General features: G+C 39.5%; 1 protein-coding gene across 8 annotated transcripts in view; it reads right to left on the bottom strand.

The window, feature by feature from the left end:
• The window catches only part of tfap2b (transcription factor AP-2 beta), a 69,860-nt gene that overhangs the window by 21,791 nt on the left and 23,550 nt on the right, over positions 1–24,519 (bottom strand). For 2 of the 8 annotated variants that reach the window (XM_078542317.1, XM_078542321.1), the window contains exons 4-7: positions 19,909–20,125; positions 17,455–17,573; positions 14,186–14,327; positions 6,822–10,425 (exon numbers count right to left, since the gene is read on the bottom strand). In XM_078542317.1, the coding sequence (XP_078398443.1) occupies positions 10,128–10,425; positions 14,186–14,327; positions 17,455–17,573; positions 19,909–20,125 (776 nt within the window). In that variant the 3' untranslated portion in view covers positions 6,822–10,127. Of the gene's footprint in view, positions 1–6,821; positions 10,426–14,185; positions 14,328–17,454; positions 17,574–19,908; positions 20,126–24,519 lie in introns of those variants that run through there. The other 6 variants (XM_078542319.1, XM_078542320.1, XM_078542323.1 and 3 more) reach the window with 5 other exon arrangements.

The following is a 24,519-nucleotide window of genomic DNA, read 5'->3' as shown; positions in this document are numbered from 1 at the left end:
AAATCACATGCTTCAGCATGAAAAAGCATTTCAAAGATTGGTATGAAATCACAGGGACCTGATTCAAGCTGAGTTAGTTGACTTCACCAAGTTAATAAGGACAGTACAAGTGACCTTGGTAACCCTAGGTTACAGAAAGGAAAAATAAACCACAGTTCCTGCTCCTGGTAACTATCCAATGACCTCTGCTAAGAATGTGTGCCTCGTGAAGGCTGAATTGGGCTCAGCTGTGACCTTACTCCATTATTGAAATGCCTGCCTTCCAGCCCTTCTACTTAGGTTCACACATAAAGAATTGCCATTTCAGTGTGCTGTCAAAAGGTGCTGACAGTTATGGAAGTGTCGTCTGTTTAGATCATGGTTTACAGGAGTTATGGGGAGAAAAATAGAAAATAAAACTGTAAGAACAAAGTTTTGGAAGTTTAATCAATGTCACCAAAACTGAGAGACATTTTAACTACTGGAAACATTCTTACATGTCTTATTTTACATAATATATGCCCCCTGTATAGAGAAATGCAGTAATTTTCCAATGCATAATGCTAAACTGTAACTTTTTGCTCTGATTGCAGTGATATTGAAGCATGTGAATTGTGCAGCCTTGCAATAGTGTGGATTTTAATTTCATGCAAGTTACTAAAAGATAAGATATTATTGCACATTCTAGAAGAAATTCTGGATGTTATGTGCAATGTGTCTGCGCTATCTTAGCCCTAATTGCTAGGTTGCTTAAGTAAACATTGATAATTAGCCCCAATTAGGAAAGTATACTCAAAAATTGGAATAGTCGATGATAAATAGAAATGGTGAGCATGTCCAAGCTAATCTTGATTATCTACTAAATTTTGGTTAAAGCATATTGTTCAGGCAGACTGAGCATTGCCATACCTCTAATTCCTGCTATACCAGACTTAGCAGTGTCAAAAGTTTTTTTAAAAGTATTTCATTTACCAGCACGAACAGGTTTCATTCAGATGAACATAAAATAGTTTTGACCATTTGCACTCCAGTCAATATAACATGGTTTTGTTCATGTGCAAGCCACAGAGTTAGAATGCCTTTCATGCAACATTTTAGCAGCATTGGTCGTGTTGAGGGAAAAAGTTTCTTTTGATGGAGGGGTCAGGGGTTTATATTCATGAGTTTTAAAAGTGTGGAACCAATTTAAAAACTAATTGCTTATAACTGCCAATATCTAACTACATCACAACTTTATGTAGCTGTGACCAAGTCTTATATAAATTAAGTGTCAATGTATTAATTATGAATAAACATATTATTAGTTTCTTTACATACTTTATCTCTTGTCAAATTCATCAGCTCCCAACCTTGTGTCCTAACTGCATTGACTCCTTCCTGAGATTGTGTTCAGTTAACATCAGTCATCTCCCAGTACCTCAGTGAAGTGGACTGCCATGTATCATCACCATAGAAATAGAATATGAATGCAAGCACGTGCTATTGCACTCATGCAAAATTTAATTAGAAAATTTATGTTCAGTTTGTGTGTCTCACATTAGGAAGGGTATACTTGTTTTATGAGGAATCCAATTGCAACTGGCGGTGGCATGAAACTAACAGTAGCAGATCAGCCACCAAAAATTGGGCAGATGACCAATCTGCTACCACTCATCCTTAAAATGAAAGGACTTGGCCATGATAAGCAGTTATACTAGGGTTGCATTCCATGGAGTTGAAAAAGTTAAGGGGGATCTGATGAGGTATATAAAATAATGAGGGTAGTTGGCATAGGATAAGTTTCTTGAACTGGAGAATCTAGAACCATTAGGCATGGAGAGTAATATTTCTTTGGACAGAAGCCAATGGAAGGGAAAATTAGTGGTGGATTTAAATTGCGCTCAATCTACAACTACCACCTTAGTTGCTCAAAGTAAAAATTACTCTCATAATCTTGGAATTAGAACCTGGCCAGTCAGGAGTTTCTTTTTATATATTTTTTTACATAAAGTGCTGTAAAAACACAAATTGAATATCTCCATAAAACCACTGAAGCAGAGTCAATTTTAGTGTTCAAAAGGCAGCTAGATACTGGCTTTAGTAGTAAGAGCATTAAGGGATAGTTTTCCATTTTCCTACATTCAACTGTTGGCCTTGGCAATGAATGACAGCCAGGTAATCAACTAATCAGTATCATAAGGGTGTGTTTTCCACCCAGAGGGGACTTTGGGAAGCTGACCAGTAAACCCACCAGCCACCCATCCAATAATCACTGCAGGAGCCCATTTTGAGCACCAGACATATTAGCATCAAGCCAGCAGACTGCCACTAGAAATTGATCACCCTGGGGGCAACCTGACAGTTCCAAGCCACTGCAATATCAGATGGCCCTAGCTTCCTGGCCCAAAGAAGGTAGGTTCCTTGATGGGGTAGCTGGAATGACAACAGCCCAAGCTGGCCTTGTGGATCTTGAGGGGTTGCTTTTGCTGCTCCCGGCCACATAAAAAATGAATTATGACTTACCTCTTTAAGTCTCCTCAACCCAGCTGCCAAATGATACTGGCTGGAGCAACTTTTTTTTAAATCAGGAAAAGTCTCTGACTTAAATTTCTCTCTTCAAGCTCAAAACTGAAACCTTTACTTCCATCAGTCTTTACTTCCTCTTTCCATCTTCCAGCTTTTCGGGCAAAATTTGGTGTTACCTAATCACCACTTCCAAATTCACCTTACTTCTTTTATTCTTTTCAACTTTAGTGGTGTCTGAACCATATACCATGGCCTTTATCTTGGTTTCTCAAATAAATAAAACACATAAATTTTATGCTGAGTTTAAGATTAGGGGCAGTTAACTGATAAAATCCCCTTTATTTTCTGAAAATCTGAATTAACACATGGAATTTGAAAATTAACTTTGGCAGTGGCATGAAACAGACAGTAGCAGATCAGTCACTGAAAATTGGGGAGACGTCTGATCTACTACCATTCATTTTACCGCACTACCAAAACTTAGTTTCACCTCAAAGATTTTGGGCTCATTGATAGCATTAGATTATTTTTTTTTTCCATTTTTTGATTTGCAAAGCAACATTAGGTGCAGCCTCCATTCTTATGACAATTCTGTTGCAGAACCATTAAAATGTTTAGCATTGGTAATATGTTAACATGCTAAGTTTTCCTTTCTGCAGCCTAGATTCATAGCCACCCAAGAGTCAAAGAATAAAATGCTATTCTCCTTATCATCACTTGGGGTTATATAAGAATTAGTTTGTCCACTCTCAACGTGGTTTCTAGTGAACCAAGACCTACAGCATGAAACTGCTAAGCATTATGCAGAATCTAGTAAAAAGCAAAATACTGTGGATGCTGGAAATCTAAAACAAAAACAGAAAATGCTGGAAAAGCTCAGCAGGTCTAACAGCATCTGTGGAGAGAGAAACAGAGTTAACGTTTCGAGTCGGTATGATCCTTCTTCAGAGCCCTTCCAGAAACTCTGTTTCTCTCTCCGCAGATGCTGTCTGACCTGCTGAGTTTTTCCAGCATTTTCTGTTTATGCAGAATCTGGTGATTGATTGTTAGTTTAATTCCGAGAGGCCATAAAATGAGTGGTAGGGAAATAAGAAAATAGCAATAATCTAATTTGGTGGGGAACATATAGCATGTCTCTTTCAAAATTGGGTGTAACACAATGGGACAGAGTCAAACCAGCTTTCAAAGACACTTGGTCTTTGCTGATCATGGATGGCAAAAGTTAAACTTCCATAATTGATATCCATCATCTCCATAAATTAAACATTTACCAAAAGAAAAAATACACTTGAGAAAAGACGGTTTTCAAGGTTGAATGAAACTGATTTGCATCTTTTTTACCGGAGTTTAAAATCAATACAGCCAGGTCTTTGTTTTCAATATATGGTTTCATGTATATATGGATAATACATAGCCAGAAAGGACAAGTTGGCTTTAAGACATTTATACCCATTAACAGGTAATTTTGAGAATTTATGCATGATGCATGAGCACCACATACCGTGCACCACAATATTACCCTTTAGGTGTATAATTGTCATTTTAGAATGCTTTTACCTCCACAGCTGAGGGGAGTCTAGGGCAGTCTCAGAAATATTCTGGAGATGATACTTCAATTATATTTTAAATTACGTAAGAGCGAGGGTTCAGCAATCGTGTATGACACCCGTCACTATCGGAATTTCAGTTATAGCCTCGATTTCAATAGTCAAGAAATATGAAACGGGTAGAGTCTCCGGAGTGATTGGCTTGTCTGGCAGGTACAGATTATAAAACGAAAGGTCAGAGCTAACCTGACCTAGCAATTGAGTTAAATAGAAAAGTCATGTGTTCGTTTCTTGTTTCTGAAATAAAATATGGATAAAGAAAAATAAGTTGGGCTAGAACCAGAAAAGACTTTGAGGCCATTTGAACTTCGGCTTTTACGAATGCTGCGGGAACCGCGCCCGCCAAGGCCAACGTATGCACCCATTCTGGATATACGCTTTCAGCAGCAAGGCTCCAGAGCGAAATTACATATGGCAGCCTCCCACATAGTGAGGTGAGATTAAAAATATGGGTCATGTGTGGCTATTAATGCTTCTATTGTATTCAATTCATATGAAATGTATTTGTTTGCTACGACCAACGGCTTCAAAACGTGTAAAATAAATAAATTAATACCTTTATAAGTTGCTGCCGTTGTTTTGGAGAAGAGCTGTCAAAGGAATATCAAACAAAGCATTTGACAATCAAAAGTTATTTGCACGGCATGATGCCTACACCCCTGCAAGAGTACATTTCCCAATCTTCACTGACGCCTTGGACAATCCTGCCATTCGCCTTGGCTTGGCCAAATATATCCTTCAATGTCCAGCTATGGTTTGCCCACAGTACAGAAATGTAAGGTTTAAATGGTACAATTTATAACTTAAATAAATGTCTCGACATTAAAACAACCCGAAATACAGCAGGGTTATTGACGTGACAGTTTTTCAAACCTCTTGTAACGTCATTAAACAACTGTCAGGAACGCTCATACTATAGGTGCAGTTTATTGCTTTACTGAAAGACAGAGAAAACCATTTCATTTCGGAAGCAAGGTTTATTATGTGTTCGTTTGTTTCTTGAAGACAAATTGGTTTTCATTCAAACAACCAGTAGGTGGACAGACCTAGCAACATAATCTGTCTGAAAAGTGAAGCAGCATCACATTTAAACTGAATAAAATACAACAAAATCACAAGGTACTCAACTTTTTTTCTTAAAATGAGACCACAACTGGACAATAAACAAGTTCTACCCATCACCTTTACAATGTGTCTAGTGAACAGAAATCAGATAGTGGACTATCTAGCGTCAAGCATTTTCAACCCACTCACAGAGGTATGGAATCATAGATAAATACCCCGCTACTGGCTCACCATATTTACAATCCCATTAAATTAACATTAAATAAATATATACAAACATGACAATGACAACCCGCCCTCCCCCTCCAAGTTGATTTCCAATGGAGATCCAGCAGAACTGATGTTCCAAGTTGTATAATTGTTTGGAAATTTTTTAAAAATCAGGTTACCTAGACACCAGAGTCAAAACACATTTTTTCTAGCATGTGACAAGGATGGGAACGGTCCAAATTATGTTATCTGCTCATACGTGTTTTTGGCACATTGTGATAATGAGTTCAGAGCTCATTTTGACAATGGGGCAGCAGACTAAAGGAATCAACAATGTGGGAAGAATCGAGCGTTATTTTTGGGAATTCAGTGTCAAACTGTTACATGGCGTGGGAGAAGGGGTCCCGGCAGCATGGTTGATGGACTATGATATTTTGCTGAAATTAGACTGTTTCACACTGTGCATGCGAATTAAGAATTTGCCATATTCAGTCTTAAATGATGCCTCTTATGGAAAAGGCGTTCATTTGAAAGGTATGGCAAACAGGTAGTTCAGACTGAGTTCACATATTGAATGTATTCCCTTTGTAACATTTGCACTTAATTTACAATAATATTGATTATCAAAAGTTTGCATGGCATATTTTAGTTGATACGAAAGATTATTGAAATCAGGATACCATGTGTTTCATAGTGTCAGTGAATTAATGGTTGGTTTTTCGAGGACTGGTGCTGAGGCCGACGGAGGTGACACATTCCTTCCTGCGTCAGTAAGTCACTTATTAGACGAAAATCATGCTCTTCGATCGATTTTTTTTGTGTGTTTGTGCTAGCCAGTGATAATTGTAAAGGTTTTTGTTAATCGGTGGTTCAGTAAAGTCGGAGACGGATATGCCAAACACCACTATAAATTGCTTATTCCTGTTCATTTAAATTGCTTATGAGGTGTTTGACCAGATCAAGGGGTTTCGGACTGAGTTACAACATCAGGGTGATCCAATTCTTGACCAATTTGTAATATTTCATCATCAGTTTCTAACTACTTTTGATTGCACATTGGGCTCTACATTTTTGTCAATTTTTATGGCTCTGCACAAGATTAGAGTGAGAGGAGAGGGACATGTCACTTTGCCAAAAAGCCAGCATGATTACGATGGGCCGAATGGTCCCCTTACATGCTGTAAACTTCTATGGCTGCATATTTAGAGACGAGAACAAAATTGGGAATAGACAGCTAAAGGTAAGCTGAATATTTCATTTGTCGGACATTTAAAACCTCTGTTCCTAATCTTGCATGTTGGCTTTAACTATGAGGTTAATCAAATCTACGTGTGTCTTTTGAACTGCAATGACCCCGGAATTCCAGGAATCCGCAGTCACAAAATCTGATGCACAAACTGCTCCTTGTGCAGTAGTTCCTCACCTGTTCAGATCCTGGGGGAGGGACGGGGAGGGGGGGGGGGTGGGGGCAGCAGAATGAAAAGCTACATTTCCCCTGCTTATTTGGCAGTGTTGCAGGTTATATTTAATTATATCGATTCCGGTGGAGTTTTGACAGAATGGAAGCGGCTCACATTTAAATATAAAGTGGTGCTAGAGTTGTGCCTGGTTAAGCACCGAGTTTTACGATTCGAAATATCAACTTTGTATCTAGTTCAGAGCAAAACAGTAAGAGATTGTGATCAGAAGCGAATGGACCTCGGATCAGGTTACATGAAATTCCGTATTACAGAAGCTTCGGTTGTATTGTCTTAACCTGGGGTAAACTTTAATTGATCTGTTTATCCTCATGATTTGGAATTGATCGCCATTTACCATTGCCACCCATTTTTTTGTCGGTGACAGAGGCGGCTCTGAGTCTGAAAATAAAACAGGCAGCAGACAATATATTTAATAAATTAATCCTGTTCCATTATTGCATTTTGCTCACCAGAGAACTCGAAAGAAAAATCTACAAAATGTAATGACCCTTGCCCATGGATTTCTTTCCCTTGCAGAATCCCAGGGACCTTGATCACATTGTCAGTGGTTATTTTAACTCAGAATATCAGTGCATTTCTTGTTGAAAATGGATCAAAATAGACAAGATCTGTCTGTATTCGCCAAGACACTGCCGTAAGTGCCTAAGTAACAAACCAGTCAAACATTCCTTTCACACCTGAATTCTCCCAGGGTTCCAACTTTCCTGCTATGTGTCTGATGAGTTGAGCCAGTTTGGGCGCTGGGTTTGCTTTGCCTCCCCACAGGGGATAACATTCCGCCACCTGTGAACTCACCGAGCAGCACAGGTTGGGCTTGTGGTAACTTCCACTGAAATGCATAGCCTGGGGCAAAGAAGTGGAAATCAAGGAAAACAGGTGAAAAAGAAATTCTTTCTTAAAGGAGCATTGAATTTTGTATAATGTCCCGGTGCTTTATCTTTTCAATATTTTAAAAAAGATTCATTTAGTAGGGTAATATAATTATGCGCACAAGTAATAAGGAATGCTGCTAGATGGCCAACCAATTGAAAACAAGGCTGAAAATGGCTGTACATTGTAGTGAGCAAAACACATGATGTGAATATGAACAATACGGAACAATGGTTATATGCTGAAAATATGAAGACGAGAGGTGTTTTAATGGTTATAACGACCATATGGCTGTCCGACAGATGAATATGGCCTAAATTGTTGAATATTACAATAGTGCATTGCTTCTAAAGAGATAATTACTGTAACTGGTTAGGCCCAAAATCGTGTCCAGGATCAGATAGTTGGAATATTCTCATTTTTAGGATGGTGAACTGGGATTAAACAGGAACAATCTGACTCCACCATTTGCCTACAGTGCTTTGCTAACTGTTCATGTGTGGAATTTGGTATGTGTCGCCCTCAGCCCACCTCGCCTCCCCTTGCAATGTTGCTATTTAACTTGTTTCAAAATCTTAACGCGGGCGAGATATTAGTAGAGCGCAGCTCCAGTGACCGAAACACAATAGGTGGGAAGCAAATCGAAATGTTTATACATTCATAGCTGATTAACGTTTCCCAGCCGATGAGGACAGGATTTGCTATCCGTTCCAGGAAATGCAGAAAACAAACACAGTTGAGAAACAAGAAGTTTGTTATTGTTATAAGAACGCCACTCCTTTAGTTTGAAAAAGCCCCAGGACTTCCAGGCAGCCCAGCTCCAAGAATCTGCATGCTCATCTAAATGCATAGTTTACAGGCCCGTGTCTACTGACCTGCATGAAGCAATCCTCTCTTTTAAACATAGTCCTCGTCCTTTTTCTCAGTGTGCATGCTGTCAGTTTAATGAAATAGTGTGGTAGGGTGTTATCTTACTTATGTATGAGTACACTTGACATCGCAGTAAATGTTGTCTTGAAGATATATATGTGTAATATATAAACAAAAAGACAACCTTGACACGTGTCACTTTCGCAATTCCGAAAGGGGCTTCTTTTCGGGCCAGCAAATATTTTAATAACTGCGAATTTTCTTCCTAACTAATCATATCAGGCTGCTCTAGTGCTGTAATAGTCCACATGCTTTCTTCCTGACCTCGGGCCTTGTTTGCTGCTAATATCTCCCATCTACAATCAAACGCCACCAGTTCTCAGCCAGGTCACTAGGTGGACGCCTTGCGCCTTCAGTGTGTTTACTGGCGAACTCCATCCAAACTCATAATAGGCAAACTGCACATCAGCTGAGGTCAAAAGTGCTTTGGGTGGAGATGTTGCTCACTCGTCCTCTGAGCTGAGGGAGGTTGCACGATAAGTTAAGCGTCCTTGAAGGGATAATGGAAAGGCCTTTAAAAAAAAAACCAAAAACGAGATCGATCAAAATGCTAATGGCTTCTTAAGGGGAGTACCCTGTCGTACTGAGCATTTAAGTAGATGCTGCCAAATGCAGAACAATTATTGAAAGGAAGACCAGTTAAATTTAATGATGTGTCGGAATGTACCAAGAATGCGGTGGGGTGTGGGGGTGGACCACTGCCCCTTTCTATTATGCGATGTTCCCTTCTCATTAATCTCTGTTGGATTTCAGTCTGTCTCTTTGAAGCGAACTCACTGTCTGTCTGTACTCATTCTGCTTTTCGTAGTTATTTTTGCAGTGCTGGTGTTCACCTTGAACTTGATCTGACAACTGCAATCGAGTGTGAATAATTATCTAGTTAGAGCTCCGTTTAGATTCATGTCGAGCGGAAGGTTATGGCCAGCCATACTGCTGACTGTAGGGTTATGTTTGGAGTTAGAATGAGCAGGTACAAGTCAATATTGTCACCATATGTTAAATTTAGTGTGCAAACCATTAGATCTCGGATAGTATACCTTTTATAGACTCTATATTAAAGCTAATGCATCCAAATAGGGAAAAAAGCTATTAAGTTTTTATGTTACCTGATAGTCATTTTCTTTTTGCCGGATTGTTTCCATCCTCATAACATGCAGAACTGTGCACATAAATCGGACCTGAAATGAACGTGGGACCAAAGGCTTTTGATAATAATATAAAAAAAAACAATCAATTTGCAGTCGCACAAGTGGATCTTGGAATCACCTGCCATTCTGACATAAAATGGAAGTCAAAATGTTTGCAAAATTGGAAAAATACCAAGAAAAAAGGTCTTGATGCCTTGCATCCAGGTCCATATTGGTTGCAAACAGTTGACCCAGTGTTGCTCCGTTATGTGTGCGTTGTTGTCCTTTCCAAGTCAATAGAAGATTTTTTTTATATAAAGCTACAGAAAATAAAAAGTTTGGAGGACTGTTTCTCATTTCCTGTTCTTTTCCTCCTTGTCTCCAGTTTTGGTGCCTGCCTCCCCACCAGATGTGTGTCTATTTGGGTTGTTGTTTAGGAACATCTTGTCCAGTCCCTTTAATGCTTCCGTCAGGTAGTTCTGGACAGCTGTGAGAGCAGCACAAATGGCAGGAGAGCCAAAACCATGCGTAATGAGGCTAAAGTGAGTCAAACAGCTCTGGATGCCTGGGTCTAGGATGGGGTTGGGCCTGGTGTTTCCCAATGGAGACCTATCCTGTGCCAGCAGATCTGTAAATTCTTTGCAAAGTTGCCTGGGGGTTAAGAAAATAAGACAAAGAATGCTGCCGTCAGATAACACAAATCAGATGTATGCAATGCATATTATCCGGTTGCTATGGGAATTGGTTTAACCCCTCCTCAACTCGCACACCGTGAATAACGAAAAGCTGACTGTATGGCATTGAGTTCCAATGTATACGAATGTCTATAATAGTCTACAACAACAATTGTCAAATAATTCAGGATGTTTTTAATGGAATTTCATATGTTCTCAATTCCCATAATGATCCACGGATGTGAGTCTTTCTTTAATTTAGTAAAGAATGAATGCAGTAATGCAAAACTAAATATAGAGTAATCTCATAGTGAAATAATTTTGTTAAAAGCAGCACAAGTTCATACCGGTGAAAGAATTAAGGTTAGGTTACACATTTACTGGGGCCATTTTTCAACCAATGACACATGAGTGTTACTTTGGTCCTTAGGAAAAAAAATATCTTGCACCTTCGAGGTGTGCGAAATCAGAAATCATTACAAATGAATAGCACGGCCAAGAAATGGAAAACAAATTTAAGCAAAGCATTTTGGAATCGAATCACTGAGGGAATGAAATCCTCGGGGGAGTTAACACTTAAAGGGTTAAATCGCAGGGATTTGCATGACACTGGTAGATCCCAGTGTTAATCAAACAGTCCTGAGAGATTTTCATTTCCTAACAACTAGCTGCAAGTAGAGGCAGGCAGTCCCTGCATGTTATAAACTTTGTTCTTGTTTGGTTTCTGATAAATTAAGGATGTACTTTTTGAAAGAAGATTATACACATTGAGTGACGGGGGATAGGTCTCACATTAGGTCAACACGCTGCAACTTTATTTCCAGTGGCTCGGGTTGAATCCAGCCAGACAGGGGAATGAATGTTTGCTCTGTTGATAATCAAAATTTAATTCCCCAGGGTGAGGGATGGGGTTGGGGTGAGACCGGCACTGCTTCTCCCACTCATCCACGAAAGAGCCAGGAAACCCCGGGAAACTGTGTGGCGTTTGCGGGACTATTCCCCGAAATTACGTCGGACAATGGTGACGCTTCCTCCGCTTTCCGCCCCAAGGAAATTCGCCCCCACCCATTTGAGCAAATAGATATTTAAACTCTGCTTCTAACGGGGCTTGAACTTCAGCTTGACCCTGCTTCATGGCTGGAGTATAAGTTTAGCCTAATAGGGAGAAAGTCTCTGCAAGAGGTAATGCCACAACACTTATATTTAACAGTGCACGCAGTGTAATTCAAGCACTTGTTTAATATGGGTTTAAAAGTGTTCAAGGCTGTATGGGCCTATTGGACATTTTCCCAGCCTACCTGGAGAGGTTGTAAATGTCCACAGAGAGCTCTCGTCTCCAAAGATTTAAATTCAACGCATGCGCAGGACTATCTCAATCTCTTGTGTAGGGCATTTGCAGTTCCAAATTGAGAGTACAAACTAGTTCCTGTATGGCTGGAATTTATATCACAGCCACCCATAATCAGACTGTGCGCTACTGTATAATTGCAACATAATGCTGCTGCATCTGACCTGGAAATAATTAATATTCATACTGAGCGTTGAAATGGAAATATGTTCCCATTTCCCAGCATTAGCCTCCTTCAACTTGATGCACACGTAATCTCACCAAAACACTCTTTGAAGAAAATATTTGAATGGTATAGTTTAACAATGAACTGAAGTAAGGCCTCAGAATAGTGAAAGGTAGTTAATACGCTCTGAATTGTTTATCAACTAACACCCTGTTGCCAACTGGATTAGCAATTTACTGAATATTGTCGTTATCGAATGGCATGCCTGGTGCCTAGATTTATACTTAGACCATTTTCTCCCGCCTCTAAATGCTCTAAATGAGGTTCCATGTCAATGTCATTGACATGCAGTGCAGAGTGCGCCGTAACATTCCTTTGAAGGTCACGTTTTCTTTGTTAATCTCATCAGCGACCAGAGACTATAGAACTGGGAGTGATTACAGGACAACAGTTTCATCAAGGAGGGTTCATTTCATACAAACTATGAGAAGGAAGTCCAAAAGTATACCATTATTTCAAGCCTAAATTGCCAGGCAGCCGTGTAATTGTTTCCACTGTATCTATTTTAATATAACACTGTGACATTCATAAGGATATTTCGGATCCACTTAGTTTCCCTGCACCTGAACATCGTGAATATGGATGTTCAAAGCATTCCATATCCCGGATGCTAGATAGATCCATGCTGAAGAATTGCGATGCATTCACTGGTTTAATGAATGATCAACAGTTGGTTTCTGGGAAATGACACAATTGCTACATTTTATATGGAAATAACTTATTCGATTTAAAAAAAAGGGGGAACATGCATGTGAATAGTCTTCCAAAACCATGAAATTATGCATATCGTTTGATAGAAATCCTGATAATATCAACGCATTGGGTGAGAAAAGATTCAAGAACTTGGAGCCAAAAAAAGCCTGTTATCATTATTGTATTTAACCCCAATCTTTTGTAAATTGTGCCAAACAAATCATTGCTTTATACATGAGCTTCGAATAAAGAAGCTATTAAAATGTAGTTTTATACATCTCGTTACTTTGAACTCCCCAACAACAAGAACAAAGGTATACAAACCTATTCAGAGCTATTAAAAACGTGATGGTATGGTTGGGGCGGGAGGGGTGGGGGGGTGGATGGTGGGCTGGGGTGCAGGGGGGTGATGCAGATTAGTCTGACCAAAGTATATTTGCAAAAAGCTACAGAGACAATTAGGTGGCGGGCACTCCTGGGTACTTTGCAGCTAGGGAACCTGATGTCAACAAATGCTGAATTAAGTATTTTTTAAAAATATATATAACTTCAGTTTTTTGTTTGCGTCCTCCGTCTCTATTGTCCTTTGTTTCCCCTCCCTATCTTGTTTTCCGCGTGTGTGGTAACACACTTAGAAGAGAGACGCATAGGAAATTGCTATGGGAACATTCTAAACGCCTGCATTCATCGCCCTTGTAATTTTTTTACTATGTAAAATAGGAAACGTTCACTGTGAAGGATTAATGGCAGGGAAGCCAAGCGCTTCTAGTCTTCAAAGAAAAAGAATCGCCTGCAAGCAATTAAACTTCTGAGATTGTAATATCTTCTGACCCGGCGGAAAGAAACAATTAAATTCAAATCACGTCTAGCGAACATCTGGACAAATTTGAGCAAATGATTTTTCAGTCTTTTTTTTAAATCATTGGTGGGAATTGGGGGAGATTTTCCTCAATAATATTATAGGCAACCACAGTCATATGTTTTAAGACATTATTTTGTCGTTGTCGGGTCTGATTGAAACTGCTAGAACTCCTTAAGGGTTGGAGGAATTATTTTTTTTTTCTGAAAACTCTGCTGCTTAAAATAAAACGTGGCTTGATTATTTAAAAGTACCTATCAATTTCACTCACTTTTTCCAATGCAGGGCACCATTTTTTTTTAAAGGTTTTGGGAACTCATATTTAGTGACAGTTCGTAAACAACATCAAATGATCGCCCAGTTTATGTAATGTACTCAGTTTTGTTTCTGTCAATTGTGACTACATGTTGATGCATTGCTGGAAAAAGGCTCTAAACTCACAGCGCTTCAATCAAGCACAGGCTGCTTAATGCAGATGCAGAACAAGACATGCCCTTAATTTCAAATCTCGCATTCTGTTCATGTATCGCTGCAGAACACCCACAAGATTAATCCCAGTTGATTGTTTCTGCAGGCCTCAAAAGGCAGGTAAAAATAAGTGAATGACTCACTTTGTGGCCAGCATCATGTTCTTTCTGGAGTGCAACTCGCTGGGGTCTGTGTGCTGTCTGTTCAGGTAGTCGGCCGCAGCTTTGGCAGGGAATTCTGTTTCACAGATATACCCAAAATCTCGGGCTAAATGCACGGCTTCGCCTGCAAGACAGAACCAAAATCACCTCAATTTATTGATTTTATACAGAAGCAGGTGTACTTGCGTCTGCAAGTTCTCAGTTATATCCTGTGTGTGCCAATATCTAGAAAGTGAATGAAGCAAAGGAGGAAATAGAGTGCATCATGAACAACATTTATCATGCATTTACTTCTGTTATTACAATTTACACTTCGAAAGTTTGTGTGTACACTGGACTGTGCGTTGCCAGTATTAATAGCATTATCTGTCCCCGAGAGGACAGATAATGCTATTAACACTGGCAACGCACAGTCCAGTGTACATCAGCTCCGAATGCCCTCTGCAGAACCACCTTTGAGAATTCAGGAGAAATTCCAAGCTGAGAACTAACTGGGCTCCCAATACGTTATAATCTTACATCTAATAAATGTAACATTGAGATGATTGTATTAATAAATAAGCGCATGCTAATTAAGCAATCTCTGTTTCCTGTCAGCGAAAATGGAAGTAGTGAGGTTAATAAAAAAGTTATTTGGGGCTAATATTTGAACACAATGCACACCATTCCAATTTATAATGTTGCAGTTTTGCATGATTTACTTTATATATAAACGTTATATATAACCTTACACACACACCTGGTTATCGACACAAAGTAGCGTACAACTACTGTGAGTATACATTGTCAAAATAAACCTTGCAAGAATCTAAAGGAAACATTTAGGTTAATTACCTTTTTTGCAAAATGGTGGCTCTGTTGTTTTCTTTTGGCCTACATATTATGTGTTCAGTTATTAGACAGCATAAAAATGTTGCTTAGGTTATCCTGTTATATGATGGCTTGGTTTATTTATATCATGGTGGTTAAGGTGTTCGTTATTTACTTCAGGTAGAGATTTAAGTATTTGCTGTAGGCAATCTAAAACAAAGTGTCCGTTGGACCACATTTATTGCAAAGCAGTTGACTGTTATGAAGGGGTTGACTGTGGAACATTTATCTTTGAAAAGATAAATATTGTAATTAAACGAAGGACCCCCAGGAGCTTCTAACAAGCAGCAACTGAGTGTTACTTGCCAAAATAACAAACTGCAACAGTGAAGTGTGAGCTTTCAGAATGTGATCAGTAATGTATGATGGCACTCATGCAGAAAAAGAAGAATAATTACAATCCATCTATCTGTTTGCCTATCTGTCATATAATATATATTCTGTATATAGATATCCGTCTGTCCGTGCTACTGTGTCATACAAGGAGCTGGATAGCCATCCAGCATTCTCCACATAAAATGCTGAGAAATTACGTGCTGCCTTTCACACAAAAAATGAATAACATAAAGTAGCACATCATATATAGGATAGTATTGCCAAATGTGGCTAAATAATACAGTGCGATTTATTCCATTGGGAACAATAAACTGCAATACAATAAACAAAGCGCTTTACTCTGGAGCAAGATAATGTTAAGAATACTACCGTGTGCAAACTTTGTGGGTCAATTTGGAGCAGCTGAAAGGCTAAACCCTCATCAGAATAATTTAAATTGGGGAAACCTGATAAGTAGTCTTTCGTTCTCTCTCTATCTTCCCCTCCCCCCACACCCCCCCCCCCCCCCCGCCCCGCTCCACACACACGCCTTTCCATGAGAAATATTTTTAAAAAGGAGTTTAAACAGCACAAACTAGCTAGAAAACACCTATCTCTACATAGCTATTTTAAGTGTGCATGTGTGTTTATTAAGAACACTCTGCGGGGAGTTCCATGTCATCAAGCTTCCCTGCATCAGGCTGCTGTTTCAGAGTACAGCGAAGGCTGGGTAACACTACAAAGCCAAGCTCTGGGGGGATTCAAATAGATAATGCCTCACCCCTCCAGCAGCGAATCTTTTCAAACAAAATACTTTGCAGGCGATAGCTTAGACCCTGCCCATGAAATGATCATCAGCACTAAGTGATTCAAACTGATACTATACTGCTAATGATCAAACTAATTATTGCCTTTTTTTTAAAAAAATGATTTACTCTTAATGACGGTGTTGCCATAAAATTTAAAATTGATAAAGTGCAACTGTTCCATTTCTGTTGCATCTTTGAAAGAGCTTGGCTTAATCAGCTCACTAATGTTAAACATTCATTATGTTGGCCCATGTAGGAACAATAATTGTTTATATATATTTAGAAAAATGGTAAATAGATGTGTCTCAGAAGCCATGGTAAGCAGAAGAAGGCGGATGAATATCCAACATATCTCTCTATCATGCCAATTTTCCCATTATGAGCTATTCAACAGTATTATCGAATATTTCAGTACTACTACTGAAGAATACACAAGATCAACGACTCTATGATTATTTAAGAAGCAATATAAAATCCATTCCTAATATTACCTGCTTCGGTCTCTTAAAATCAGACGGCTTACATCACTTATTGAGAAAGGATATGGTCTCTGTACAAAATCGTGCACACACGAATTATAGTTATTCTATTAAACACGTTTTGCCTGACAATGCAGGGCTGGGGAAAGCGTGCTGGGAAATCACGAGTGAGAAGTAACAGGTGCTCAAAGGTGCTTCAGAACTATGCGCAGGAACATAAATAGAAATATAAGAGGATAGATAGGTGTGCGTGTGCGTCTGCGTGTTTGTGCCGGCGCGCTTATGCGTAACTAACTTATTGAAAGCACAGTTACGTATGAAAATTTGAATACAACTATAAATCATTCATGAAGGTTGGCTAAAACCCCTTACGGCCACGAGATAAATGTATTTATAATACTTATTATTATTTATGCACAAAATACGTTATTAATGGTATAATTTCTCTTGGAAGTTCAAATAAAAGGTTTGCTTAAAATACCAAAAATCGTGAAAGTAGGCTAATTTTGATATTCTGGTTACCAATTCTCTCAGCTGTCTTTAGTACAATGAGCATTGTTCAATATACAAGCTATATATCGAAAAGGACGCAGTGAAATTATATCCCTGTCATCATGATGTATGTTGAATATTGTTACACAAATAATCGTCTGTTTCCCTGCTCATAGGATGATTAAAAGAAGTTCTTGTGGATGGCATTAATTTTGGGACAATCATGCCATCAGGTGATCAATCCAGTCAGAAGAGTTCCTTATGAAAAGTGTTCCCATGTCTTTACCTTCTACTAGTGAGGTTAGTAAAGTGACATTTGCAGCTTTACGTCTGCCTGCGGGTAAATTTAATCCGATCTTCTCTAGCTTTTCTCTCAACGACCTTCCACCGTTTTTCGATTTGGCTCTGAAAATAATAAAGGATATATTTTGAAATTCTGCAATACTATAAGTAGCCTTCTTTATACTATGTACATTTGTGTCCGTGTGTCTGTGTGCAAGTTACAGCACTATTTAATCAAAGACTCTTTAATATTACGCGTCCATAAGATTTCATACATTCCTCATTCCGGAAAAGAAAAACTCTTTTAAAAGGCGACTTTGAACACAAGGTTCCAGCGGAAGTTTATAATAATACCCATGGGTCAAGTCATTATTTCTTAAAGATGCAGTTATACTGCTATTTTCATCTTAATGGTGAGCTGTTTTGGATGCGTATGAACCCAAACATGGCACTATAATTGGAAGTCATCTCCCAAGGTAAAGCCAGTACGCTAAAGCCAGGAAGTGTGATATGCTACGGGAGTCTGTCTCCCACCATTTTGAGTTCACATGAGGTGCAGTGTAACGTCAGGTCAAAGCAAGACCACATTTCAAAACACTGAATTGGCCGATTAAACGATCTGGGCACTTCAGAAACTTGCCTGTCTTTTTTAAATTTTAGGAGAGGGTTTTTTCTTGTTTCCTCAAATCAAATTTGAGCCAGCCAGAACGCGGTCTTCTGTGCTTTTCTGGGTGCATTGGATAGTGAGGCACAGTCGGCAGTATAACCTTGATGAATCAACTGCCTACTCCACCGGTCTAACACCGGTAGCTGCAAAATAGCTGCAGCCTCGGGGCACTGCAGCCTCGGGGCACTACAGCCTCGGGGTGCTACAGCCTCAGGGTACTACAGCCTCGGGGTACATTCATGGATACAATTAAACTGCCACTTATAATTTCGCGTGTCCATTGATGTGAAGATGCAAGTGTCCTGACGCTCTCCAGTGTACTAAAGCCCGGTGGGGCATCACCACTTCTAATAGATAGTCTCCCAGCACTTTTGAGTTTCTACTGGGTCACTATCACTTCAGCAATGTGAAACTGTTGTTTTTTTAAATACCCAGACTGTTCATTAGCTCCCACAGGAGCTTATACGCTTTAACTAGAATCTGTTTAGTGTTACGACATGACTGATACTCCTGCCTGCATTCTTCTGAGCATTAAATATGGGCGAGGTGGGGGGGGGGGGGGGGGTGGGGGGGGGTTATATTTATTCGTTTTATTATAAGAACATAAAAATTGGGAGCAGAGTAGGCCACTCCGCCTCTCGAGCGGCTCCGCCATTCAATAAGATCATGGTCGGTCTGATTGTAACCTCAACCCCACATCCCACCTGCCCCTTATAACCTTTCACCCCCTTGTTAATCAAGAATCTATCTAGCTCTGCCTTAAAAATATTCAAAGACTCTGCTTCCACTGCATTTTGAGGAAGAGAGTTCCAAAGACTAAGGACCCTCTGAAGGAAAAAAAATTCTTCTCATCTCTGTCTTAAATGAGCAATTCCTTTTTAAACAGTGGCCCCTAGTTCTAGATTCTGCCGCATGAGGAAACATCCTCTCCACATCCACATTGTCAAGGCCCCTCAGGATCTGAAGAAGAGTCATAAGGACTCGAAACATTAACTCTGTCTTTCCCTCCACAGATGCTGTCAGACCTGCTGAGTTTTTCCAGCATTTTTTGTTTTTGTTTCAGATTTCCAGCATCCGCAGTGTTTTGCCTTTATCCCCTCAGGGTCTTATATGTTTCAATCAAGTCACCCCTTAATCTTCTAAACTCGAGTGGATACAAGCCTAGTCTGTCCAACCTTTCCTCCGAATGGAACCTTCCCATTCATGGTATTAGTCTGGCAAACCTTCTCTGAACTGCTTCCAACGCATTTACGTCTCTCCTTAAATAAGGAGACCAAAACTGTATACAGTATTCCAGCTGTGGTCTCACATAACCTATGTTCCAATCAGTGCCCTTCATTTAAAAAAAAACGAAGCATGGGATGATCACCTGTGTTCAAACATATGGATGCTTTGTGACAAGCCCTAATCCTCAGATTTACCGCTGAGTATACACACTACACAAACAAGTTTCAGACAGAAAGTTATGGCATAACTGCACTCTTACATGTCCACTGACTTCCAGATTTGCGTTGCAATGGTTATTAATGTTATGTTCTGAAGTTCTGAGAAATGAACAAACTGAAGCGTGATTATAACCATATTGACTGAAATATTGTGTTACGTTAAAAACTGGGCGAGTCGCTTATGTCTGAATAATTTAAATGGTCGGATAGATGGACAAGACTTGCGACATGCCGATAGACATAGAAGTTCAGCACATTTTGTACTGTAGCTTTAGTCACACTATATCGTTCAGTACGGTTCCTACTGATTCATTTTAAAACGTTGGTTTCTGTGTTTGGGACCTACCTTCTCAGAACTCCCCCCAACAATGATGCGTTCAGACACTCTGGCGGGGACAGGCGTCTCTGGACTTCTCCCACAGTCACCTTGTACTTGGACGTGGAGCTAAGCAAGGATAGGCGTCCCGGCACCGAACAAAATACCTCGTTATGGTTAGCAATTCCACCGAGTAGATTGTCTTTATTCATCATCAGAGACGTGATATTCTTCTGAGGAAGTGGGACTGGAAAGAAAGGACACAACAGCAGAAGTCAGCGCTGCGTCACTATAATTGCAGAAACTATCTGACACTGAATATAAAATCATTAAAGTTTAAACCACAAAAAGCCATTCGCCCCAATGAATCTGTATCCGTTCAGTTGTAACACTTCCGAGCAAATATCTTGTAAAGTGGCACATAGAAGTCAGGCTAGCCGGTTCTATGGGGAATGGATCTGTGCTTCAGTAATGAACTGAAATTCTGAAAGTATGTGTATTCATATTTATGGGTTGTTTCTAATCCTTTCTGACAAAAAAAAACATTGGGGTATTGTCGCGATCGTGGTTTAATCGACATAAAGTTCTACATAAACTCATCTTTTCCGCTTAGACGGGATAAGTCATGTGTATTGTGATTTTTTTTTCGTGGGGAATTGCGGGTTTCCAAATTGGAAGACAGAACCTGGTTAAAGAATAAAGAACGTTTCAGAGAGTACTGTGATTGGAAGATGTCTGCTGAACGCCTGCAATGTATTTCTCCTGAATATTTGTCAAGTTCATGTGATTTCAACAGAGTTGGTTGGACAGAGTCTTCAGCTACTGCAGTGACTGGAATGAAATCGGCTGTACAAAGAAACCCTAATGTTCATTTGGAATACATTATTAATTATAGTTGACTTGACTGAGGCTATGACAGATGGTGAGCCCCCATATGTATTATTCCTATAATTTAAGAATTATCCAATTTAAAGTAAAAGGGAGAAAATAATAGTGTTTTATTAGCATTATTAGTAGCAACTAGATAATTGTGGCATGAGATCGTTTCCATTGTACAGTAAAATGCTACAGCAGCCCATTCGCATAAATCAATAGGCAAAAACTAACAAAACACTTGGATGCCACCCCCCCTCCCCCCCTCCCCCCCACACACACCCCCCACCCCCCGCCTTATCTCCTTAATCCCATCAAAATATTTTGCTACGGATCAAACAAAAAGCTAGTCAAAAATTCATAATTGCAGATTAATGGAAATACGGTATATTTCGGTATGACTTTATTTGCAATATAAGGAGTTGCTGAGTTGAGAATTACTTTAATTGCATCTTATTTCATTTTGCAGAGATATCCAATTCCTTTTGCTGGACCATCCGAAGTGATGCATAAAACCTCGATTTTCGAATTTAAGGAAGTGTGCCATTTTGTCCACAATATGTTTACTTTCAGAATTTGTGGCTTGAGTTATTTAACCAACAAACGAGGAAAAACAGAGGAGCCAGTGCCAACTATGGTCATGGAGTTTCAACCTGCGTTAAATCACTTGTTGATTGGCTTCGAGAAGCCCTCCCCATCAGATCCCTTCCAATGTATACAAACAATTAGAAACAGTTTCGGCATTAGTTGTTTCTTTTCTCGTTAGCCTGGTTTATACAGTTGTGACGATATGACTGGCCAAACCGGATGGCTAGAGTTACCGCAGTCCAACAGTATAAGGGGACTGAACCCAAATGCCCAGCTAAAAGCTGAACATCATGGTGTCAGTGGCGGTGTTGCAAATTTAGTTCTCTCACTTTGTGGGGTTCAATAATTCCTTGGGGAGCATTTCCTCAATCATGCCTTCAGCGTTCACTGTTTGACAGAAAATATTATTCGAGAAAATTCCACAGAATTAGATCGCATTGAGTAAAAGAATAAAGGTTTAAAACGGTGATTTCCACAGCGAATTTTTAAGCCCCTTTTTATATATATTTACTCTAGACTTGCTTTCTGCAGATCACCCGCAGGATTTAGTTTGAGAATTGAAATTATAATTTCTTAATTAACATAAGGCAAAGCGTGTTTATAATTCGACGAATCTGCAGTTCCCACGCTTAGGCCACGTATCAATTTCCATTTCAGGTAAATGTTTTTTGTAACAAAGCTGGCGAGTGCTACCCAGTCCCTTCCAGCAGATCTGTAAGCGTTTTGATGAAACCCAGATGGACTCGAAAGCCGGGTCTGTTTCCAAATAATGTTGAAATCTGGCTTGTGAATGCTGTCACTAACACATATGTAATGCAGTTAATTGTCCGCTCGTTCAGAAGGAAGCCATCGACTCTTGTTTCATCTGTTTGAATTGAAAACTGCCAATTGTGTTTGAATGTGTATTACCGAATCCCATTAGGTTTCTTACCAGAATTGGGGAAGAAAACACCAATTCCTATTTGGCTACTGCGCCAGCTGCTAGGCCCAACGTCACTTGGCAAATTTAAAGTTTTAGACAAGCTGACGCAAGATCTGCGGTTGAAATTTCGTTACGAGTTCACGATTGTGTTGATCCACATTAAAATGCGACCAACAAATTATAAAAACAGGAAGTGCTGGGCGGGAAAAAAAAAACCCCAGCAAGTCTGGCAGCATCTGTGGAGAGAGGAACAGCGTTTTCAGAGAAACAGACGAGAGTCATAATGGACTCAAAACATTAACACTGTTTCTCTCTCCACAGATGCTGCCAGGCCTGCTGAGTTTTTCCAGCACTTCCTGTTTTGATTTCAGACCTCCGGTATCCTCAGTGCTTTGCTTTCATATCAATTTTGCAAATCTTTAATGTTAACTCTCACTCGTTACAATTCGACTGCAGTGACATACTGTCACCGGGTCCACTCCTTTGTCAACGGGTTACGTCGCCAATTACGAATTTGCTTTCTCTCATCCCAATCAGAGGGTTGTGGGTTCATGTCCCACTCCCGGAAACCAAGAACTGTGATTGTACTCGAAAGAGTTGCAATCTGTGACTGTTGATAACTCGAAAGAGTTTCCCTGACCACACGGAGGTGTCAGCTGTGGCTCAGTTCATAGCACCCTCGCCTTTGAATCAGAGGGTTGTGGGTTCATGTCCGACTCCCGGTAAAACCAAGAACTGTGATTGTACTCGAAAGAGTTGCAATCTGTGACTGTTGATAACTCGAAAGAGTTTCCCTGACCACACGAAGGACAAGCATACACCACTTGTCAGTGAAGCTCGGCACAGAAAATCGAGCGAGTTAAATATAATTTGCTTGTCTTTCATTTTTCGAGTGAGGCGAAATGTTTGGACACTTTTAACAAGAACACGATGCACGAAAGTTGAAAAATTACATGCAACCATCAGAAGAGCCTTTAGCCACTCCTGGAAGATGTGTGGTTAGAGTTGAAAACCATTGCACTTCCCATTTTATTCGGTTTATGGTGTGTCGGAAAATATAATTCCTGCAATTGTCATAATTTCCTGTATGATGTGTCCAGAATGCTTAGATCTTTCGCCACGTCATGCTCAAATTCCACAGGAACCATACTAGTGAATCTGTATAGCCTAGTGGCGACTAACTCTAAGGAACTGCAGGCAATTCTGAATCTATCAGATGGTATCCAAGCTTGCTAAAATTAATTGCAGAACATAACTATTGTAATGAAAACTCGCTGCAGTCACTTAATCAGCTCTTAACCTCTTAAAATATATCTTACTTCAGCTAACACGGTAACATTGACATTTACACATGTGTATGCTAGCATTAGTGCTTTCAGTAAGCTATTCCAGTCTTAAACGTGAAAAGTATTGGCCACTGACTGAATTTTCAATCTGCTGAAGATTCTGACAAATGTACGGCTGAGGGGTAACTGAGTCACCCTCTACATTGCAATATCACGCAATCGTGAGCTTGAGAACAGAAACTGTCATTAGTTGGGCAGTAAATATGCCCACATTAGATATGAATATGGATTCATAGCCCAAATAACGTCCGCCTAACTGACTGTGTATGCCTTGCCGTTTTTGCTTTTTCACGGAAACAATGAGTGATGCTAGACCAATAAATACACAGGTATTGGCAATGTCCAGCTATAAACACCATCGCCTAACAGTTAACAGATTGCAGTGAAAATAAACTACTGCAGCAGTGGCTCAGTTCAGTACTTTCAATCATATTTATTAAAGTCTTGTAATATCACTTTGTTAATTTAGCCCTAGAATATCTCTAAGGCATATTTTCACGTTAATTTCTTTTACAGATCATCAATATGGAAAATAATACTTGCTTCATTTGTTAATAATTATGAACAGATTGTGCTTTGAAACATAATTCTGCAACGAACTTGATAGCGTTCAAACGACTAGAGGAAATCGCAAACCAATGGACCGTGACAAAAACGCAGCTTGAAGCCTTCAATTCTTTACGTGTTTAGAATGTTCAGCCCCACATCTTCAAGTGTGATTTCGTAATGCAATGTGTAAATATGTTGCAAGTGTACATGCAATTGTTATGGAAGTTAATGTATTAATAATAACCTTGAATGGGTGCACATTTAATGTAGCTAACCTAATCGTGCTTAATTCTATCTGCAAACAATACAGAATACTAAAACATTCGCTTTTATTTAACAGCAATCCTAATTCAGTTATATTTC

The sequence above is a fragment of the Cetorhinus maximus genome, chromosome 5 (assembly GCF_964194155.1).
Source record: "Cetorhinus maximus chromosome 5, sCetMax3.hap1.1, whole genome shotgun sequence".
NCBI lineage: Eukaryota > Metazoa > Chordata > Chondrichthyes > Lamniformes > Cetorhinidae > Cetorhinus > Cetorhinus maximus.
This window is presented reverse-complemented; position numbering and strand designations above follow the sequence as displayed.